Source organism: Camellia sinensis, chromosome 7 (genome assembly GCF_055761805.1).
Source record: "Camellia sinensis isolate YWXY chromosome 7, ASM5576180v1, whole genome shotgun sequence".
In the NCBI taxonomy this organism is placed as follows: domain Eukaryota; kingdom Viridiplantae; phylum Streptophyta; class Magnoliopsida; order Ericales; family Theaceae; genus Camellia; species Camellia sinensis.
The window spans coordinates 146,047,335-146,065,661 of NC_138967.1; the positions used below are offsets into that span (position 1 = coordinate 146,047,335).

The window sequence follows — 18,327 nt, forward strand, 5'->3', positions numbered from 1 at the left end:
AGATTTAGAGTAATGGTAGGGATCATGAAAAAAATATCATGAAATGCATCATGAAAATTTTTCATCCATTGATTAGTGTATGATGTTTTATTATATGTGTAATCCGAAGGTGAAGAATTTTTCATGATCATCTTCATGACATTTTGTTCATGATCCCTAGCATTGCTCATTTATTTAACTGTTTTGGGTCTTTTCTATTCTTTAACTTTGGGAATGCAATATGGGATATGGGATTTGTAGATCATTGAATGACTCAAGTGCAATCTAGATTTGCTTCTTCAATTATCTATCCATTGTTGGTTATACCAAATTAGTTAAGGATGTGTTTGAATTATGGATTTGAATAGGAATTTAGAAAGAAAAAAAAAAGGTGAGGAAAAGATGAATGAAATATAATTTTTTTTTTCCATTCACTTGCTTTTTTTTTTTTTTTCTTCTCTCTCTTTTAAATTTTTTATTCAAATCCATAAACATAGAGTAAGTCGCCTTGGTTTAAAAAATTAGATGGATGGAAGTGGAGTGATTTTATTTTTAGTAGCTTGACTTCACTCACTCGTGCTGGGTGGGGTGGGTGGAGAAACATGGCTAGTGGAATGCAATAGGTCATTTAGGCCAAGTTTGGCATGTCCAGGAAAAGTCGAAAAGTCAAAAAGTTACTCAAAAAGTTAAAAAGTTAACACTATTTACCAAAAGTCAACAATTATGGCTGTACAACTCTCAATCTTAATTTTCTCTTACAAACCAATTTTTACAATTTTTTATTACACATTTTTTCATAAAAAGTCAAAAAGTTAACCTAAACATCTATATTTTCTTCCTCAATTTTTTAGTCCAAAAAGACAAAAAGTGCACTTATTTAGGACACACCAAACAATATATTCATGATGCATATTATATGTTAGATATAATTATGAGCGGTGGTATTATATGTACTAATTAATATATTAACTAGTGTATCAATGTTAGTTATGATATTATTATTGACTTTTTTCATTATACAAATTACAAATACTAAAAACTTCTTAAATTATATCATATCATCAATTAATATATTAATTGGTACAATAATTGGTGCATATACTAAAAACCTCTACGAATCATTTGACTATTATAGATTATTTGTGGTAGTGAGACAGTAAATTCTCATATATAACTCTGGTCCCGTTTTATTATGGTGTTTGGTTATTTTCAAAGCAATATTGATTATGATTTATTGTGGTGGGTTTATTCATATTACTTTTTTCATATCTAACAATTGAAAGTATGGATATATTTTATATGTGTTTCTTTAGGTTGCCTAAAGGGAAAGGAAATTGGAAAATGTGAGTATTGTGAATGAAATATAAGTTAATTTTTTTTTTTTCTATTTTTTTTTTTTGTTTTTTAGATTTTTATCCAAACCCATAATCTAAATATAGCATTAAAGATGAATATTGTAAAATTTATAATGGAATTTGCTTGGTTTGATTTTTAAAAAACAAATTTTCGATGGGCTTTCGTTTAGCTTTAGTGATTCCTTTTTTATGTATATTTTATTTTAATACTTGTAATAAAAATAAAAATGGCTAAAATATTTATTAAAAAAAATCATTAAAAAGAAACGAAAATTTAACTAAAAATATTTTTTTAAAATTCAAACTAAAGAGACTCTATTTTTATAAGTCTATTTTTTAGACACAGTTCTAAATTCGGTAATGTATCAAAAAGGTAATTGATTATTAATTAAATATTTTACATTTATTAATCAAATATTTTTTTGATATATCACAGAATTTAATATGTGAATTTAATTTTTAAACCATAATAGAGCTTGCTTGGTTGTGTTTTTTCAAAAACTCTTTTCAGAAAATTCTACTTTCTTGTTTTCCGTGTTTTTTTGTTTTTATTGAATTTTTTTTAATATTTTAAGAATTTTTTTACTTTTTAGATATATCTAACATAAATATACCTAAAAAATAAAAAATTTGTGAAAAAAACCTTTAAAAAATTCACTAAATACCAAAAATATAAAAAAATACGAAAATTCAGTACATTTTTTGTATTTTTATGTATTTATTAAAATTTTAAAATATTTTTTCACAAATTTTTTACTTTTTAGATACATATAAGTAAAGTGCATCTAAAAAGGCAAAAAAAATATTTAAAATTTTAAAAATATTCACTAAAAACAAAAAACACGAAAATCAAAAAACTGAATTTTCAAAAAACTTAATTCAAAAATCTCAAAACAAACACATTAAATACTCTTTCTAGGGGCTTTCCCATTGCCATTGATTGGGTAAGAAGTCAGTCTTTCCACCATTCGAAAAGAACTCGGCGTGTGATTTGAGATACAAGTTAATTGTTTGGCCGATTAAATTACATGTTATCATTACATACAGTAAATTTAAAATAGATTTTATTGTACCAATTATATATAATTGTTTTTGGATAAACACTCACCTTGATGTTTGAACAAAATATAATATATCTTTTCTTTTAATAAGGCTGAATAAATTTAAATTAATGTAGATAATATGAAAATTTAAAGATATGTCAAGTAAAATATATATTATTATGTAAAAAAGATGATAATATCATTTTTTTCATCTATATAACTATCAAATTATTGATAAAAATGAGACCAAGTGGTATTCGAATTAAAAACGAATTAAAAACTTAAAGAAAGTCAACGTAATTATGTTAAAATTGTAAAATTTTTTGTATTTTTTTTTTCAAACCTTTAAAGTGTTTAGTGTAATTTATTTTAATTTTTTATATAAAAGTTTAGTTAGTCACAATTTTAAGGTTTTTATTTTTTGATATTTCAGTGACACTTTAGGGAGTGTTTGGCATGAATTTAATATTTCAGTGACACTCGTTAAAATAAACTTTGTTGCTACACTTACTTGCAAAATTTTGGGTTCATTTGGGATGTGAGTTGGCTTTGTTGGCTATTTTAACCTGGGGCTAAAAAGCCTTGTTTGGAATAGGCTTTTTTGACTTTTATGAGAGAAAAAATAACATGATTATGATTTAGATGTGACATTTTGTCCTATTAGGCTAAAAAACTTATTTTGACTTTCTATGACTATTTTAGCCAAAAAAATTCATTTTAGCTTATGTCAAACGAATGCTCTGTAACTTGCTGGCACCAATTGTTTATAGAAGGGTAGAAAATATCGATGGAATCGATAAATCGGTTTGGATTTATTCAAATTGTAGGATTTTGTTGTTTTTCTTTTTTTGTTTTTTTTTCATAAGGTGATTTGGTTATGATTTTAAAAAATCAAGAACCATTGATTAAAGAATATATTCAACCGGACCAATTTGTTACCTATTTTTTTAGGTCTTGAAAGAAGAGATCAAATCTCAGAGTTTTCAATTAGCCTCACATGCATTAGTTAATCGATTTGTTCCAAATTTATTGAGATTGTCACACTAATAAATTTATATAATCAATATTTCTATACAAACACATACACATATGTAAATAAGTAATTTTATCCTACATATATATAACCAATATTTGTGTAGCAATAATAATATTTAAGTTGTTGCTATGATCTATTGTAATTAATTGATCCTTTGTTGATTAATAATTATAATTTTTTTAAATAAATAAAATAGCCTAAAATCATAGAAACAAATTGATTATTATTATTTGGTTTTGGTTTGGTTATGTAGCTTCAACAATTTGGTTCTGGTTTTGATTATTTTTATACCATTTGGTAATCTACCGTGAAATAACACCAATTTGGTCCCGAAACACCCCTAATTGTCTACTAGTTTTGTACCCACTCAAGACCCCTACATTTTAAAAAGGGTTATTTCACTTAAAATTCACATATTTTTACTAAAATTTTATTTTGACCCCACTTTCAGTTGTAATAGTCATGGTAAGGATAGTAATACCATTTTGTAGTAAAAAATATATATATAATTCTTTATAGTGTTTTTATGATGTACACCTTTTAATGTATACATCCCTTTAGTATATACATAGCAGCCTTTCTTTGAACTTATTTGTGCCTAACTTGTACCATCATTCTTCAATTTGCAACTACATCATTTAAAAAAAGAAATCTAATAATTATAATTACACAATTTAATTATATTTGTGTTAAGAAATATAAAAGGCTTATACTCGTCATCTTTTTCTTTTTCTTTTTTCAAGAAAAATTTAATGAAATCATGTGTTTACGATTATTGAATCAATATGAGTTTTTATGAATAATCTGCAATAAAGGCCTAAAGATGAATGGATTGGATCATCAGAGTGAGACCCGTGATGAGCCCACAAACTAGAATTGCACGATCCACTTTAGTTTAGGGGACTGGAGAAAAACTTAATTATTATTATTATTATCATTATATTGATTTAGATGACAAGAAATTAAATTGATTTGACTAGAAGTCTAAATTTTAAAAATTAAATTGATAAAATTAAATTATTACAATAATATGAAAAAGATATTTTAAAGAGAATAAAAGTGCATTATATGTATAAAACCAATGAGCATCTGGATCACACCATTGTATCCATCTACTAATCTACAAACACAGCTTTTTCTTAGTGGTGGAGTCCATTCTAATGATGCCAAACCTTCCTCAAATATATCCCACAATTTGTCACTTTTCTTGGACAATTATGGGGTTGTCTAGCCAACAAATCTCATCATATGAAGGTCAGGTTGGAAGGAACATCAAATGTGAGAGTTCCATGAGAGTGCAAGGAACAGATCAATCTCTGAAAATCTGAAGGCAAAACCATAACCAAACCAGAGAAATTTCTCACAAGGCGAACAATATGTTGGACAATCTACCACAAGAAGTGGTGTTTGATATCTTGGCAAGACTACCTGTCAAGTCCCTGTTACAAATGAGGTGTGTATGCAAATCATGGAACTCTCTAATCAATAGTCCCAATTTCATCACATCACACACAAACCAAACTCTTGCAAACAACAACAATGAATTAGTACTACTTAGGCACCACACTGATGGCAAAGATCAGTTCACATTGCATTTCAATAACAACACATTCAATGAGTGTACAACATTTGATTGCCCATTTACAAACTGGACAAAGTATTATTTGAGGGTAGTGGGTTCGTGTGACGGGTTAGTGTGCTTGTCATCTCATGATCAAACTACGATTTTATGGAACCCATCAATCAAGAGATGTTTGAATCTTCCAACGCCTCGCATTACATATAAGTCTCACGGTTCTTATACGTTTATCCTTGGATTCGGATTTGATCCCTTGACTAACGATTTTAAGGTGGTGAGACTTGTATATTTTCACAAGAACTTTGGTTACAGGCTTCCAGCAGAGGTCGATGTTTATATGCTTAGCATAGGGACTTGGAGAACTGTTAATACTATTGCCCCATCATATAATTTGATGGAATGCGTTTCCCATGCTTTTGTGAACCGGGCTTGCCACTGGATTGGGTTTGAGGCAATGACGAAGGAAATAAGGCGCTATTTGATACTGTCATTCAACATCAGTACTGAAGTGTTTCATGAGATAAAGCTCCCGGATTGTGTTGCTAATGTGTTCAGACTAATTGCATCGGTTGCAGTGTATGAGGAATCGATTTGTTTGTTCCATTATGATAGGGATTGGGGGTATCCAAGTAAGAATTGTGATATATGGGTGATGAAAGAGTATGGTGTGGTTGAGTCTTGGACTAAATTGTTCACAATTGATTTTGGTATAAGCAACGCTGTAGGTTTTAGGAAGAATGGTGAATTTTTGGCAGAAGATAGAGAGGGGAAGTTGGTTACATATGATTTCAAGACCGGGCAAATAGTGTATCTTGGAATCCATGGGTTGAAACAATCATTTCATTTGGAGAATTACATAGAAAGCCTAGTTTTACTTATAGAAGGAAATGAAGTTTTAGAGGAGAAGGCAAAATCTAGTAATGCCTTTGACAAAGGTATAGAAGAAACGTCGGAATTGGGGAGCAGCATTAATCAACAAGGAAGTGGGTCACGCGGTAGGTTCTTTTGTTGTGCAATGCCTGGCTCTCTCACAAAAACTGGACTTCCTCAACCCTCTTATAGAAACTCGATTGATCGTCCACTTCAATTGGAAAGAAGCCTATCCCAATCAACAATGCTAGAGGAAGCCGAGAATAATAGGAAGTTGTAAAGGTAATTTACGTCCATTTTCAGTTGGTGGCGGTCTCTCTTCCATTCTCAATGTAGAGATATAATTGTCTTTCGACTTGTGATATGCAGATATGTTTGGCTTTTGATATTCATGATCAATGTAAAACTTCAGATATGAGAAGATTTGTTTGCTAGATTGTGGTTATCGGATCTTTATTTAATGTGCTATGGCTCGATTTCAAAGTTTATAATCTGAAATAAGGTGTGGTTCCAATTTTAAACATTGTAAATTTCAATTTAGTTTCATACTTGCCACTGGAAGAAGGCCACCTTAGACTACTAATTTGGTGTCACTTTAACCTCATTGTTGTATTTAAACACAGGTACGTGAATGCTTTATTGATCTGCCCTGTTTTTCATTTAGGCAGGCTATCTTCAATTGCTAGTGCTAGACACTAAGTTGTTACAAAGAGTAAAAGGAATAATAATTAATAAGGGGTAAAAACCACAAATGAAAAATGTAAGTAAAATATGAATAAAATATGCCTATATTTTACCTAGTTTCACACACCTTTTCCTTTTCCTTTTCCAAATCACTCCTCAAATCCTCCAACCAACACAACATAAACATTTTCATAATATGACACCTCTTGCTTTTGGAAGTTGTATTATACACATCTTATTTTATTAAATCACATACAACCTTTTGATATTCAACAAAAATATACTGACACTTCTTAACATTTGGCGAAAAGATCACAGACACCGCCATTAATTTAAATAAATACATCCGATAATATTAATTCACTTATTTTTAAATATTTTTATATGTACATATATATATATATATATATTACACTATTAGTTCCTGTAATTTAAATGAAATGTCACTTTAGTCCTTGTAATTTCTCAGTTTGAACCTTACATTTTTAATTTCGTTGCAATGTGATCTCTCCATCACTTTATCATCAGAATTTTGAACGGAGAAAAACCATGTACAAAACTAGAGGGACTAAAATAGAATTCCAAATTACACAAATAGTCCCCTTCAGTTTTTTTTTTTTTTTTGAATTTCACTTTAATCCTTCTAGTTTTACGCATGATCTTTTCCGTTCAAAATATTAACGACACATGATGGAGGGATCATATTGCAACAAGTTGACAATGTAAGATTTAAATTGTTCGAATTGAAACTAGGAGAATCAAAATGAAATTTCACTCAAACTAAAAAACCTATGGTGTGCTTTATCCAAAATTATTTTTAAAATAAGCTGTGATGTATGCAATATAAAAAAATAAATTTTAACCCTATCATACCATGAAAGTATAATTTAAATAAATTTACATTATCATTTAAATTAATTAATTTATGTGTATGTTATATATTCGGACATATAAATTATTAAAAAACAAAGAAAAAGATTTGTGATATATGTAGCACAATAATTTTAACTTTATCATGTTATAAAAATTTAATTTAAAAAGGATCAAATTATAAATACATTATCTGAGTTTTACTTCAATACTAATTGTGTTTTGTGGTTTTACAAATTACATCCCAAATAACTCCTACCATTAATCAATCATTAAGTTAGTTTCAAATAACTCCTACCATTAATCAATCATTAAGTTAGTTTCTAATTATGCCAGTAATATATTTCAATTAATAATTTGGATAATTGCATTGTTGTATAGGATAGTTAGGAATTTCTTTTTGTTTTCCAATTCTGTTAAATGGTAAAGTCTAACAGGGAGACATTTGTAATTTTGATAAGCACAGTGAACAATATGTTTTTTTTTTTTTTTGTTACAGGAAAATCCTCCCTACCCTCCCGCAGGTCCAAGGCAGAGCCCCTTACAGAGATCACCAAGGTGTCCTGTTAGCCGTTCCGAGTGAGGAGACTATAACCTGGAAACTTGCCCCGACCTCCCAAGACAAACTCCGCTTAAGTCAGGACTCGCACAGCGGGGGAGCATTGGACCCACACCAAGTGCTGACTAGACAACTTGAGGGAGATTACCAAGGTGTCCTGTTAGCCGTTCCGAGCGAGGAGACTATAACTTGGGAACTTGCCCCGACCTCCCAAGACAAACTCCGCTTAAGTCAGGACTCGCACAGCGGGGGGAGAATTGGACCCACACCAAGTGCTGACTAGACAATTTGAGGGAGATCACCAAGGTGTCCTGTTAGCCGTTCCGAGCGAGGAGATTATAACCTTGGAACTTGCCCCGACCTCCCAAGACAAACTCCACTTAAGTCAGGACTCACATAGCGGGGGAGCATTGGACCCACACTAAGTGCTGACTAGACAACTTTCCGAGTGAGGAGACTATAACCTGGGAACTTGCCTCGACCTTCCAAGACAAACTCCGCTTAAGTCAGGACTCGCACAGCGGGGGAGCATTGGATCCACACCAAGTGCTGACTAGACAACTTGAGGGAGATTACCAAGGTGTCCTGTTAGCCGTTCCGAGCGAGGAGACTATAACTTGGGAACTTGCCCTGACCTCCCAAGACAAACTCCGCTTAACCTGGGAACTTGCCCCGACCTCCCAAGACAAACTCCGCTTAACCTGGGAACTTGCCCCGACCTCCCAAGACAAACTCCGCTTAAGTCAGGACTCGCACAGCGGGGGAGCATTGGACCTACACCAAGTGCTGACTAGACAACTTGAGGGAGATCACCAAGGTGTCCTGTTAGCCGTTCCGAGCGAGGAGACTATAACCTGGAAACTTGCCCCGACCTTCCAAGACAAACTCCACTTAAGTCAGGACTCGCATAGCAGGGGAGCATTGGACCCACACCAAGTGCTGACTAGACAACTTGAGGTCCAACCTCCTAACCAACAGTGCTTCGCCCAGGAGATTGGCCCAAGGGGGGAATTGAACTTGTGACCTTGGGGCTTAAACCCCAAGGCCTTACCACAATGCTACAACCCCTTGGGTTAACATTATGTATTTTAAACAGACTTTAAGGATGCATTTGTAATTTAATTTTAGATCGTGGTTATCGGATCTTTATTTAATGTGCTAAGGCTCGATTTCAAAGTTTATAATCTGAAATAAGGTGTGGTTCCAATTTCAAACATTGTAAATTTCAATTTAGTTCCATACTTGCCATTGGAAGAAGGCCACCTTAGACTACTAATTTGCTGTCAGTTTAACCTCATTGTTGTATTTAAACACAAGTACGTGAATGAATTATTGATCTGCCCCGTTGTTCATTTAGGCAGCCTATCTTCAATTGCTAGTGTTAGACACTGAGTTGTTACAAAGAGTAAAAGAAATAATAATTAATAGGGGGTAAAAACCACAAATACCTCCTGAAAATACACTAAATTATATATTTGTGAAAATACATTTTATTATAGACACCTCTTGCATTTGGAATAATAATAATTATGGACATCTTATTATTATTATATATATATATAGACAAATATTATGAAAATACATTTTCATAATATGTTTCATAATATATTATGAAAGTTACATTTGGAAGTTGTATTATAGACATCTTATTTTATTCAATCACATACAACCTTTTCATATTTAACAAAAATATGCTGACACTTACTATTTGGTGAAGGGATCACAGACAGCCCATTAATTTAAATATAGAAAAAATTAGTTTAAGATCCCTCTCTCATTTTTAGTAATGGAAGAGATCTACGATATTATTTTATGATGTCTAAAGTCCCTCAACCCCACACCCATATATCACAGAGAAATTTGACTCTCTCTCTCTCTATGCGATCTTCATTCCAAGGCGAGTTCATTTCTCTCTCTCTCTCCAAACCAAACCCTCTCTCTCTCTCTCTCTCTCTCTGTGTGCACATTCCTCTCTTTGTCTGCTCCTTTCTCCTCTCTCGGTCTTCATCTCTAACAACACCACCACCGCTCTAACATTATCGTCCCGCCGTCGCCTCGTAAAGACTGATGCAGACAGCAGAGCAAGACTGTCACCGACAAGAACCTCAATGAGCTCAAGGCTTGCATCGAACTCGGATTCGGGTTTGATCAATTCAGTAATGGTATGTCGTCGTTGTACTCGTTATCTTATTCCAATGGATCAGTTTCTATCCATGGATTTTGGTCGAAGCATCACGACGATGTTAGCTATAATCAGCTCCAAAAGGTACTGGATTTATCTATATGTATGCATGTATGTGGTAGGGTCTATGCTTATTGTTTGTGCAGATTGGAATTGCAGTAGATCATTCTGTTGAAACATAGATAAATTTGTAAGCAAATTAGATAAATTTGAAAACACAGAGAAAATTGTTGCTGAAGATTCAATAGTGAGTAAAATCTAACTGTGTTCATGAGCTTGATTAGTGTATTTACATGCCTAAACCAGAGAAATTCTCTTATCTGAATTTTTCTTTTTGTTCAATTTTCTCTGGTTTGATCAAAAACACAAATTTTCTCTACACAATTTTTTTCTGGATAAAGCCACACAAAGCCACACAAATTTTTTCTAACACAATTTTCTCTGGATAGAGCCACACAAAGCCACACAAATTTTATCAACACAATTTTCTCTGGATTTCTTTGGTGCTCAAAGAAATTTCAATTTTCTCTAGTTTGAACCCAGAGAAATTCTTTGAGAAGTCCAGAATTTCTCTGGGATTGAAATTTCTCTGGATCGATATTGAGGGATCTTAGACATTATTAAAATATTGATTGTTCTTTATGCTATAAAATCTTTAGACCAGGGACCCTAAAAAAAATCCCTTTAAATAAATACATCCGATAATATTAATTCACTTATTTTTAAATATTTTTATATGTACACACACACACACACACACACACACATATATATATATTACACTATTAATTCCTGTAGTTTAAATGAAATGTCACTTTAGTTCCTGTAATTTCTCAATTTGAACCTTACATTTTTAATTTCGTTGCAATGTGATCTCTCCATCACTTTATCATTAGAATTTTGAACGGACAAAGATCATGTAGAAAACTAGAGGGGCTAAAATAGAATTCAAAATTACACCGATAGTCCCTATAGTTTTTTTTTAATTTCACTTTGGTCCCTTTAGTTTTACGCGTGATCCTTTCCGTTCAAAATATTAACGACACATGATGGAGGGATCATATTCCAATAAGTTGAAAATGTAAGATTTAAATTGTTCAAATTGAAATTACGAAAATCAAAATGAAATTTCACTCAAATTAAAAATAAATAAAAAAAGCCAATGGTGCAATTTATCGAAAAATATTTTTAAAATATGTTGTAGTGTTTGCAATATAAAAATAAATAAATTTTAACCCTATCGTACTATGAAAGTATAATTTCAATAAATTTACGTGATCATTTAAATTAATTTATTTATGTGTATGTTATATATTCGGACATATAAATTATTTTTAAAAAACATTTGTGATGTATGTAGGACAATAATTTTAACTTTATCATGTTATAAAAATTTAATTTAAAAAGGGACAAATTATAAATACATTATCTGAAATTTACTTAAAATAGTAATTGTGTTTTGTGGTTTTACAACTTACGTTCCAAATAACTCCTATTATTAATCAATCATTAAGTCAATTTCTAATGATATAGTAATATATTTCAATTAACAATTTTGATAATTGCATTGTTTTATAGGATAGTTAGGAATTTCTTTTTGTTTAAATGGCAAAGTCTAACAAGAAGATATTTGTAATTTTGATAATCACAGCGGGCAATATGTATTTTAAATAGACTTCAAGGATGTATTTTGATGGTACAGCAAGTTCCAGACGGAACGGGTCGGTTTGATCCACGCTTCCCAAACTGGTGCCCAAGACGCCAAGCCCACAGAGAGACCTGCACCAGAGTTCAACGGGGAACGGGGAGTCCCCCAACGAACCCTCCAACGAGCAAGTTAGAAAGAGAGATGAAATATAGAGATAGATTAGTGATAGAAAAGCTTAACATTTTCTTTGTCTTAGGAGCCTGCTTATATCCATTGCTCATCATTTCCTTGTCCACTCCGAGCCATCATATTGGCCGAAATCCTACGTTCTAGCTTGCCTTGTTCATGGTGAGGCCGTTCTGTTCCGACAGGGAGGGGTTATCGCAATAAATGCTGTAGGAAGCCTCATTAATGGCTGATGTGTGGTGCAATAACTTTGCAGGATTTTTGTCTGCCGATGTGGCTGGTTCTACTCTTGACAGCTGTCTAGATGTCATTGGTTCTTAATGTCACGTTGAGCTCCAACACTATTGGGCTTTGGTGTTTGAATTATGTAATGGGTTCTAAGTGATAGGCCAAACGCTCCTATAGGCCCACCTATGTCAGTAGTCCCCCATTCCCAAGTGCAGCTTCAGTCCAACGAAGGGAATAAGGAAGGAAACAGGGGTGGTGAGGTATCGATGGAGAGATAACCGACCGTGAGGAGGGCCGACCGCGAAAGGTGGCCGAGTGGATGTGCCGACCCTGAGGAGGGCTGACCGCGAAGGGTGGTCGAGGGGATATGCCGACCTTAAGGAGGGCCAACCGCGAGAGGTGGTCGAGTGGGTGCACCCGACCCTGAGGAAGGCCGACCGCGAAGGGTGGTCGAGTGAGCAGACTGACCGTGACAAGGACTGACCGTGAGGGGTGGCCGAGTGGGCAGACCGACAGTGAGGAGGACCGACCCCGAAGGGTGGTTGAGGGGAGGGGATGATCGTGAGGATGGCCGACCACAAAGGGTGGCCGAGTGAGAAGGGGAAGTGGCGGTGCGCAGGGCTCGAGGAGCGGCAGGGCACGTGGTGAAGTGAAGTGGAATAGACAGGGGAGGCGAAAGGAGTAGTGGATCGTGGTCGTACACATGGCAGGATCCTAGGTGGGGGAGGTGACGCGTTAGTAAGAAGTGAAGGGACGGGGTGATATAGGGCAGTGAAAAGGCAAGGGCGAGAGTTTTTTGAAATTTTTCAAATTGGTGAAATTTAATCTTGACCCTGGGGATATAGACAAACCGTGGGCATTTGGAGTTATTCGCTTTACTTATCTTTTCGCAAAAAACCAACGCGTCCCAGAAATAAAATCATTTGTTTCCAGTGATACACATCTGCAACACTTCGTGAGTTTCCTTGTGCTCGCGTCCGAATCAATACGCAGACATGTAGAAGAAATGGCCCAAGAGGAAGTGCTAGCCGCAAGACTAGACTCTTTGGGAGACGACAATTCAGTGAAACTAGCAGAACAGTACTGGGCGGAGCAAAGGGATGAGAGGGGAGCAGGGCAAATGGTGCGGGCCCGCCCGAAGACGATGATTGCCGTCGCTAGGCCGATTAGCCAAGTGGAGCCAGACCATTGGCACACCAAGCCCGACAGGTCCACATTTACAGCGGAAGAATTGGAGGAGGTACGACGGAAGTACCAAATTCCAGCAGAGATAGAGTTGAGGGTGCGCACATCGAAGGAGAGGGCGTCAGATGCGCGGCTGGCAGAGTTTTCATTATATGAAGAAGCATTGTAGGCGGGGCTCAGGTTGCCCATCCCCCCGGTGGTGGTAGCTATACTGAACCGACTGGAGGCAGCGCCGAGGCAACTGATGCCCAAAGCATAGAAAATTGTAATGGCCTGCGCGATCGCGTGGCCACAGGCGACCGACGGATCGGTGATGACAGTCGAAGAGTTCTTTTCAAGCTACAAGGCATCCGGTCAGCAAGAGACTTCGGTGACTTTGCAGGTAGTGGCGGGCAGGGGGTTAATGGCTAGGCTACCATCGTCTGTAAAGGAGTGGAGGCCGAGGTGGTTCTTCATATCGGTGAATGGAGTGGAAGGGGTTCGGACGATATGGAAGGTCCCCATAAAGTCGATGGAGCCGAAGTTGAGGGTGGAGGCAGAAAAAAGGGTCAAACAAGTGAAGGAGTGGAGGGAGAAAGAGGGTGTTAGATGGGATGACCTAGTCCGCCCTTCATCCTCATATGCCTTGGGGCTAGGACTGCAACCAACTGAAGAAGACCCTACAGGGGAGGAGGTGGAGGCGAGGCGAAGGGCGGAGGAACGGAAGACTTTCGCCAGAGCCGAAAAGTACAAGGAGGCACAGTTGGGGCCTGCCCCTAAACTGGTGATGAGGGAGTGGGTCCGACCGCGTCCCAAACCATTGGGCGACAAAGACTTAGCTGGTTTCGCCCCCCTGCCACCACCAGTAGACCCGTTGAAAGAGAGGGGCAAACGGGAAGTGGATGCAGTGTTGAAGAAGCCAAAGAAGAGGAGGGCAACTGTCGAAGGGGAAAAAAGCGCCCCTATCTTGACGAAGTTGAAGGTTAGGGGTGAGGACGTCCCCATGGTGGAGAAGGTAGATGAGGGAATGGTGGGGGCAGCCCCAGAAGGGGAGATCAGCCCTACTTCAAAGGAGGATAAGGGTCCTAGCGCCCCTAAGTGTTAAAAGAAAACATGGAGATTGCCCAGGTGGAAAAAGAAGACCAGGGGCCAAGGGCCCAAGTGTAAAAAGAACACGTGAGCCCAAGCGCCCAAACGGTGGTGGTAGTGCCTGTACTAAAAGGAACCTCCAGCCCCATGAGAGGGAAGACCGGGCCAGCATACCAAGGACGGGTGTCGTGCTATCGACCGCGTTGTATCACGCGAGCGCGTTGGCAGGACGCTCCGTGGAGGAAGGGTGGAAAGCCAGGGCGGCGGTCGACCGCCTAGTTGGGGTGTTGGAGGACGCCGCCGTGCGGTCAACGGCACGGCTGGGCGAGGCCGACCTCTTGAGAGGGTTGTGCTCAGCCCAAATGGAGGCGACAACCTTGGCGGCTGCTTTGTTGAATAAATCAGCACGTGTGAAGATCGAGATAGAGCCACTAAGGGTTCAGCTGGAAGGGGTGAATGGGGAGCTGCAAAAGCTTAGGGAGGAGACAGCGGGGTAGAAGCAAAGTGCTCAGAAGGCATGTCGAAAGGGTTTGGAGCACGCGCGGAGAGCGAATGTGATATTCCTGTTCCGTAATATGTTAATTGGTCCTTAATATGAATGTGATTATGTGTTTAATATGATTTTGTGTGCCATTATGTGAAAATATGTGGTTTTGAATTTCTATCTGTTCACCGTAGGAATATCTGTTTGATTAGCTGCTTTGGAAATTAATTGAAGGCCTTATCGGCCACAGAACCCGAAATTGATTACGCCATTGTGATTAGCGTAATTTTTAGTGCCTACGATGAAATTTAATTGAAAATTGATTCGGATCAGATTAATTGGATTAATTTATTGAATTAGTGCCAACTTATTTATTTTTATTAAATTAGTGCTAGTGGGAACTTATGTAAAGAGGCACTATACACTTAATTGGTACACTTGAGCTCAAAAATCTGATTTTGTGCCTTGAGAGAAAGAGAGCCGGCTATAGAGAGAGAGAGGGAGAGAATTGTGTAATCTTGGCTCAAGGCTTGGGAATTTGAAGATTAAACTCAAGATTTGGCTAGAGTTTGGGGGTTTGAAGCTCCTAGGTAAGTGAATTCATGAATTTTAAGTTATCATCTTGTGAATCCAAGTTTGAATAATGGTCAAGAACATGGATTAAATTGATTATGAGGAAATTGAGTTGATTTTGTTGTATTTGAAGTCAATAGATGCATCCATGTGGGAAATTACTGTGAATTTCTATATTTGAACACAATCTGTATAATGGATGTTGAATCTTGTTTGAAATCCATGTATTTGATCATCTCTTCACCAATTAAGTTGCTATGAATGAATATTTATCACATGCAAGAGTAGATCATGGAGGTATGAGCTTTGCATTTTGAATTTGATGTGTTGGTGATAAGTTTGGGTTAATTTGAGGCATGCATGTAAGTAATTCAAGAAATTGAGCTTCATTGTATTGTAATTTGGTGTTGGTATCATGTTAGTATATGTATATGTGAAATTTGAGCCATGGTATGCAAGAAATGTTGGTTAGAGTGTTGAATTCGAGCTCAAGAACCATTCTGGAAAATCCAGAATTTTTGATTTTCGCTCGAGCAGGGGAAACGCCGCTCAAGCGGGGATTTCGAGCTCCTAGTATTTTCTTGCAGGCATGGTGTCCGCTCGAGCGGGGAATTTCACGCTCGAGCGGGGAGCTATGTAGGAAGAACTTCTGCTCGAGCGTCCGAGTTCATGCTCGAGCGTAAAAATGATACAACCAGCACTTTTGCAGACCTAATAGGTCCGCTCGAGTGGGGAATCCCACGCTCGAGCGGGGACCCTGTTTTCTGAAATTTTGAAAGTGTATTCTTTGTTTCATTTTCCGTTCTCTTTCACTTGCAAGCACTCTTAGGCATGCATTAAGCATTGTAATTGAGTTAAAAAGACAAGAATGAAGCCTAAAGAGCAATATGTGAATTAAAGAATGGATTGAATCGTTTGTGACCTATATATGCTATATGATGTGCAGGGTCAAGCTCCAGGGCAAATCTATAAGCCGATCACTGTGAGTAATATCTTAACAAGACATTTGAAATATGTTGTTGTCCAATTGTTTACTTCTATGTAAGTTTTGTAAGTTCGTTAATTTGAATGGTGCACAACGATTGACATAAATGATTGGGCCGAAGGTCGATTGACATGAATAATTGGACTGAAGGCCGATTGGCATGAATGATTGGGCTGAAGGCCGATTGATACAAGTGATTGGGCCAAAAGCCGTCTGCTGTAACTGTTTCAAAGATTGCTTATGTATCTTCCTTATTTGATATTATTCACTGGGCTTTCACTCACGCTCATTCATGTACATGTAAGTGAGCCAATGGACATCCAGAACCATCCTCGGTGAAATTGTGAGAAACAGTCAAAGTTTTGAGGAGTCAGCCCAAATGTCTCACGCACGAGACTGTCTTCGCCTTTGTCCTTTGTTCATATTTTTGTTATGTTGGCGAAAGCATTAGACTACTTTTGTATATAAGTCTTAGGTTCAATTAAGTTAAACTTGTATGATCCTGTATGTACAGTGTTCTGTGTTAGTGTAATAACCCCGATCCACAATTAGCCACTAATCGGTAATTAAGGATGTTAACGAGAGGATTAAAATAAATTTTGTGTTTATTCTGTAATATGTATGATTTTGGCTTTCTATCTGTTACTTATAGAAATATCTGTTTAAAATTCCACTTTAATATGTAAATTGAAAGCCTTATCGGCATCCGAAACCGAAATTGACTACACCGATATGTTATTTGGAATTTTTAGAACCATATGACAAGTTTTATTAAAAATTGATTCAGAACGATTAATTAAGTCATGTTTGATTAGCCTAATATTCTAATTAATGTGTTTTAACACCATAAATATATATATATGAGCCTTAACTCATTTTTGAGCTCAATTCTTTGCTCCTCTTAGTGCAAAAATCTGAGGTTTTTTTTTAGAGAGAGAGAGTGTGCAATTCTAGAGAGAGAGATGGAGGAATTGAAGAAGAATTGAAGACCTTGGCTTAGATTCATCAAAACTAAGCTAGAGTTAGATTAATTCAAGACTATAGGTATGAATTTAACCCCTAAATTATGAATCTAAGTTATCAACACGAAGATTATGTGTTTAAGGGTGTGTATTGAGCTTAGAAGGAAGATTTGAGTGGCAATTCATGCATGCATGTACATTTTCTTACAAATTGAGCATAATTTCCATGAATCCTCTCTTGCATGTTTGAAATTCATCTTCATTTGGGGAAATCATCAAGTTTCAAGTTGTTTTGTGGTGTTTGATCATGTTTTGGGAAGCTCAAGTCCAAGAAAAACCATACATGTTGTGTTCATGAACATTCATCATGTTTTAAGTTGAAATTGTGAGTTTTTAACAAACTCTTGGGCCATGATTTTATGAAATAATCCGTAATTCTTCATGTTTTACAAATTTACTATGTTATCTCAAGTTTTGGGGCCCAAGAGATGTGTTTTGAAGGTTGGAATTCGAGTTTCGAGCTTGAAGGTGCAATCTGGAAATTCCAAAATTTGCATCTACGCTCGAACATGGGAGTTCACGCTCGAGCGACCACTATGAGTGCGTGTACTTCGCTCGAGCACCCAAAAGTCCACTCGAGCGTGAATTGCAAGCTCCCAGAAGTTTCATGCCTTTTACAGATCGCTCGAGCGAAGAAATGTGTGCTCGAGCGACCATTCACATTTTGCATGTCCGTTCGAGCGAGGAAGGCTACGCTCGAGCATGGACCTTATTTTTAGAAATTTTGCCTTCCAAGGCATGTTTTGGCATCCTTATTGCATCTTAGGCATTCCTAAGCCTTAATTAAGTCG

The 18,327-nt window shown here is 36.3% G+C and overlaps 1 protein-coding gene across 1 annotated transcript; it reads left to right on the forward strand.

Annotated features, from left to right (window-relative positions):
- The first annotated feature begins 4,628 nt into the window (after positions 1 to 4,628).
- LOC114314511 (F-box protein CPR1-like) lies at positions 4,629 to 6,142 on the forward strand. Its single transcript, XM_082881195.1, has one exon. The coding sequence runs from the start codon at positions 4,790 to 4,792 to the stop codon at positions 6,140 to 6,142; it is 1,353 nt and encodes a 450-aa protein (XP_082737321.1). The 5' UTR covers positions 4,629 to 4,789.
- Positions 6,143 to 18,327: the final 12,185 nt, after the last annotated feature.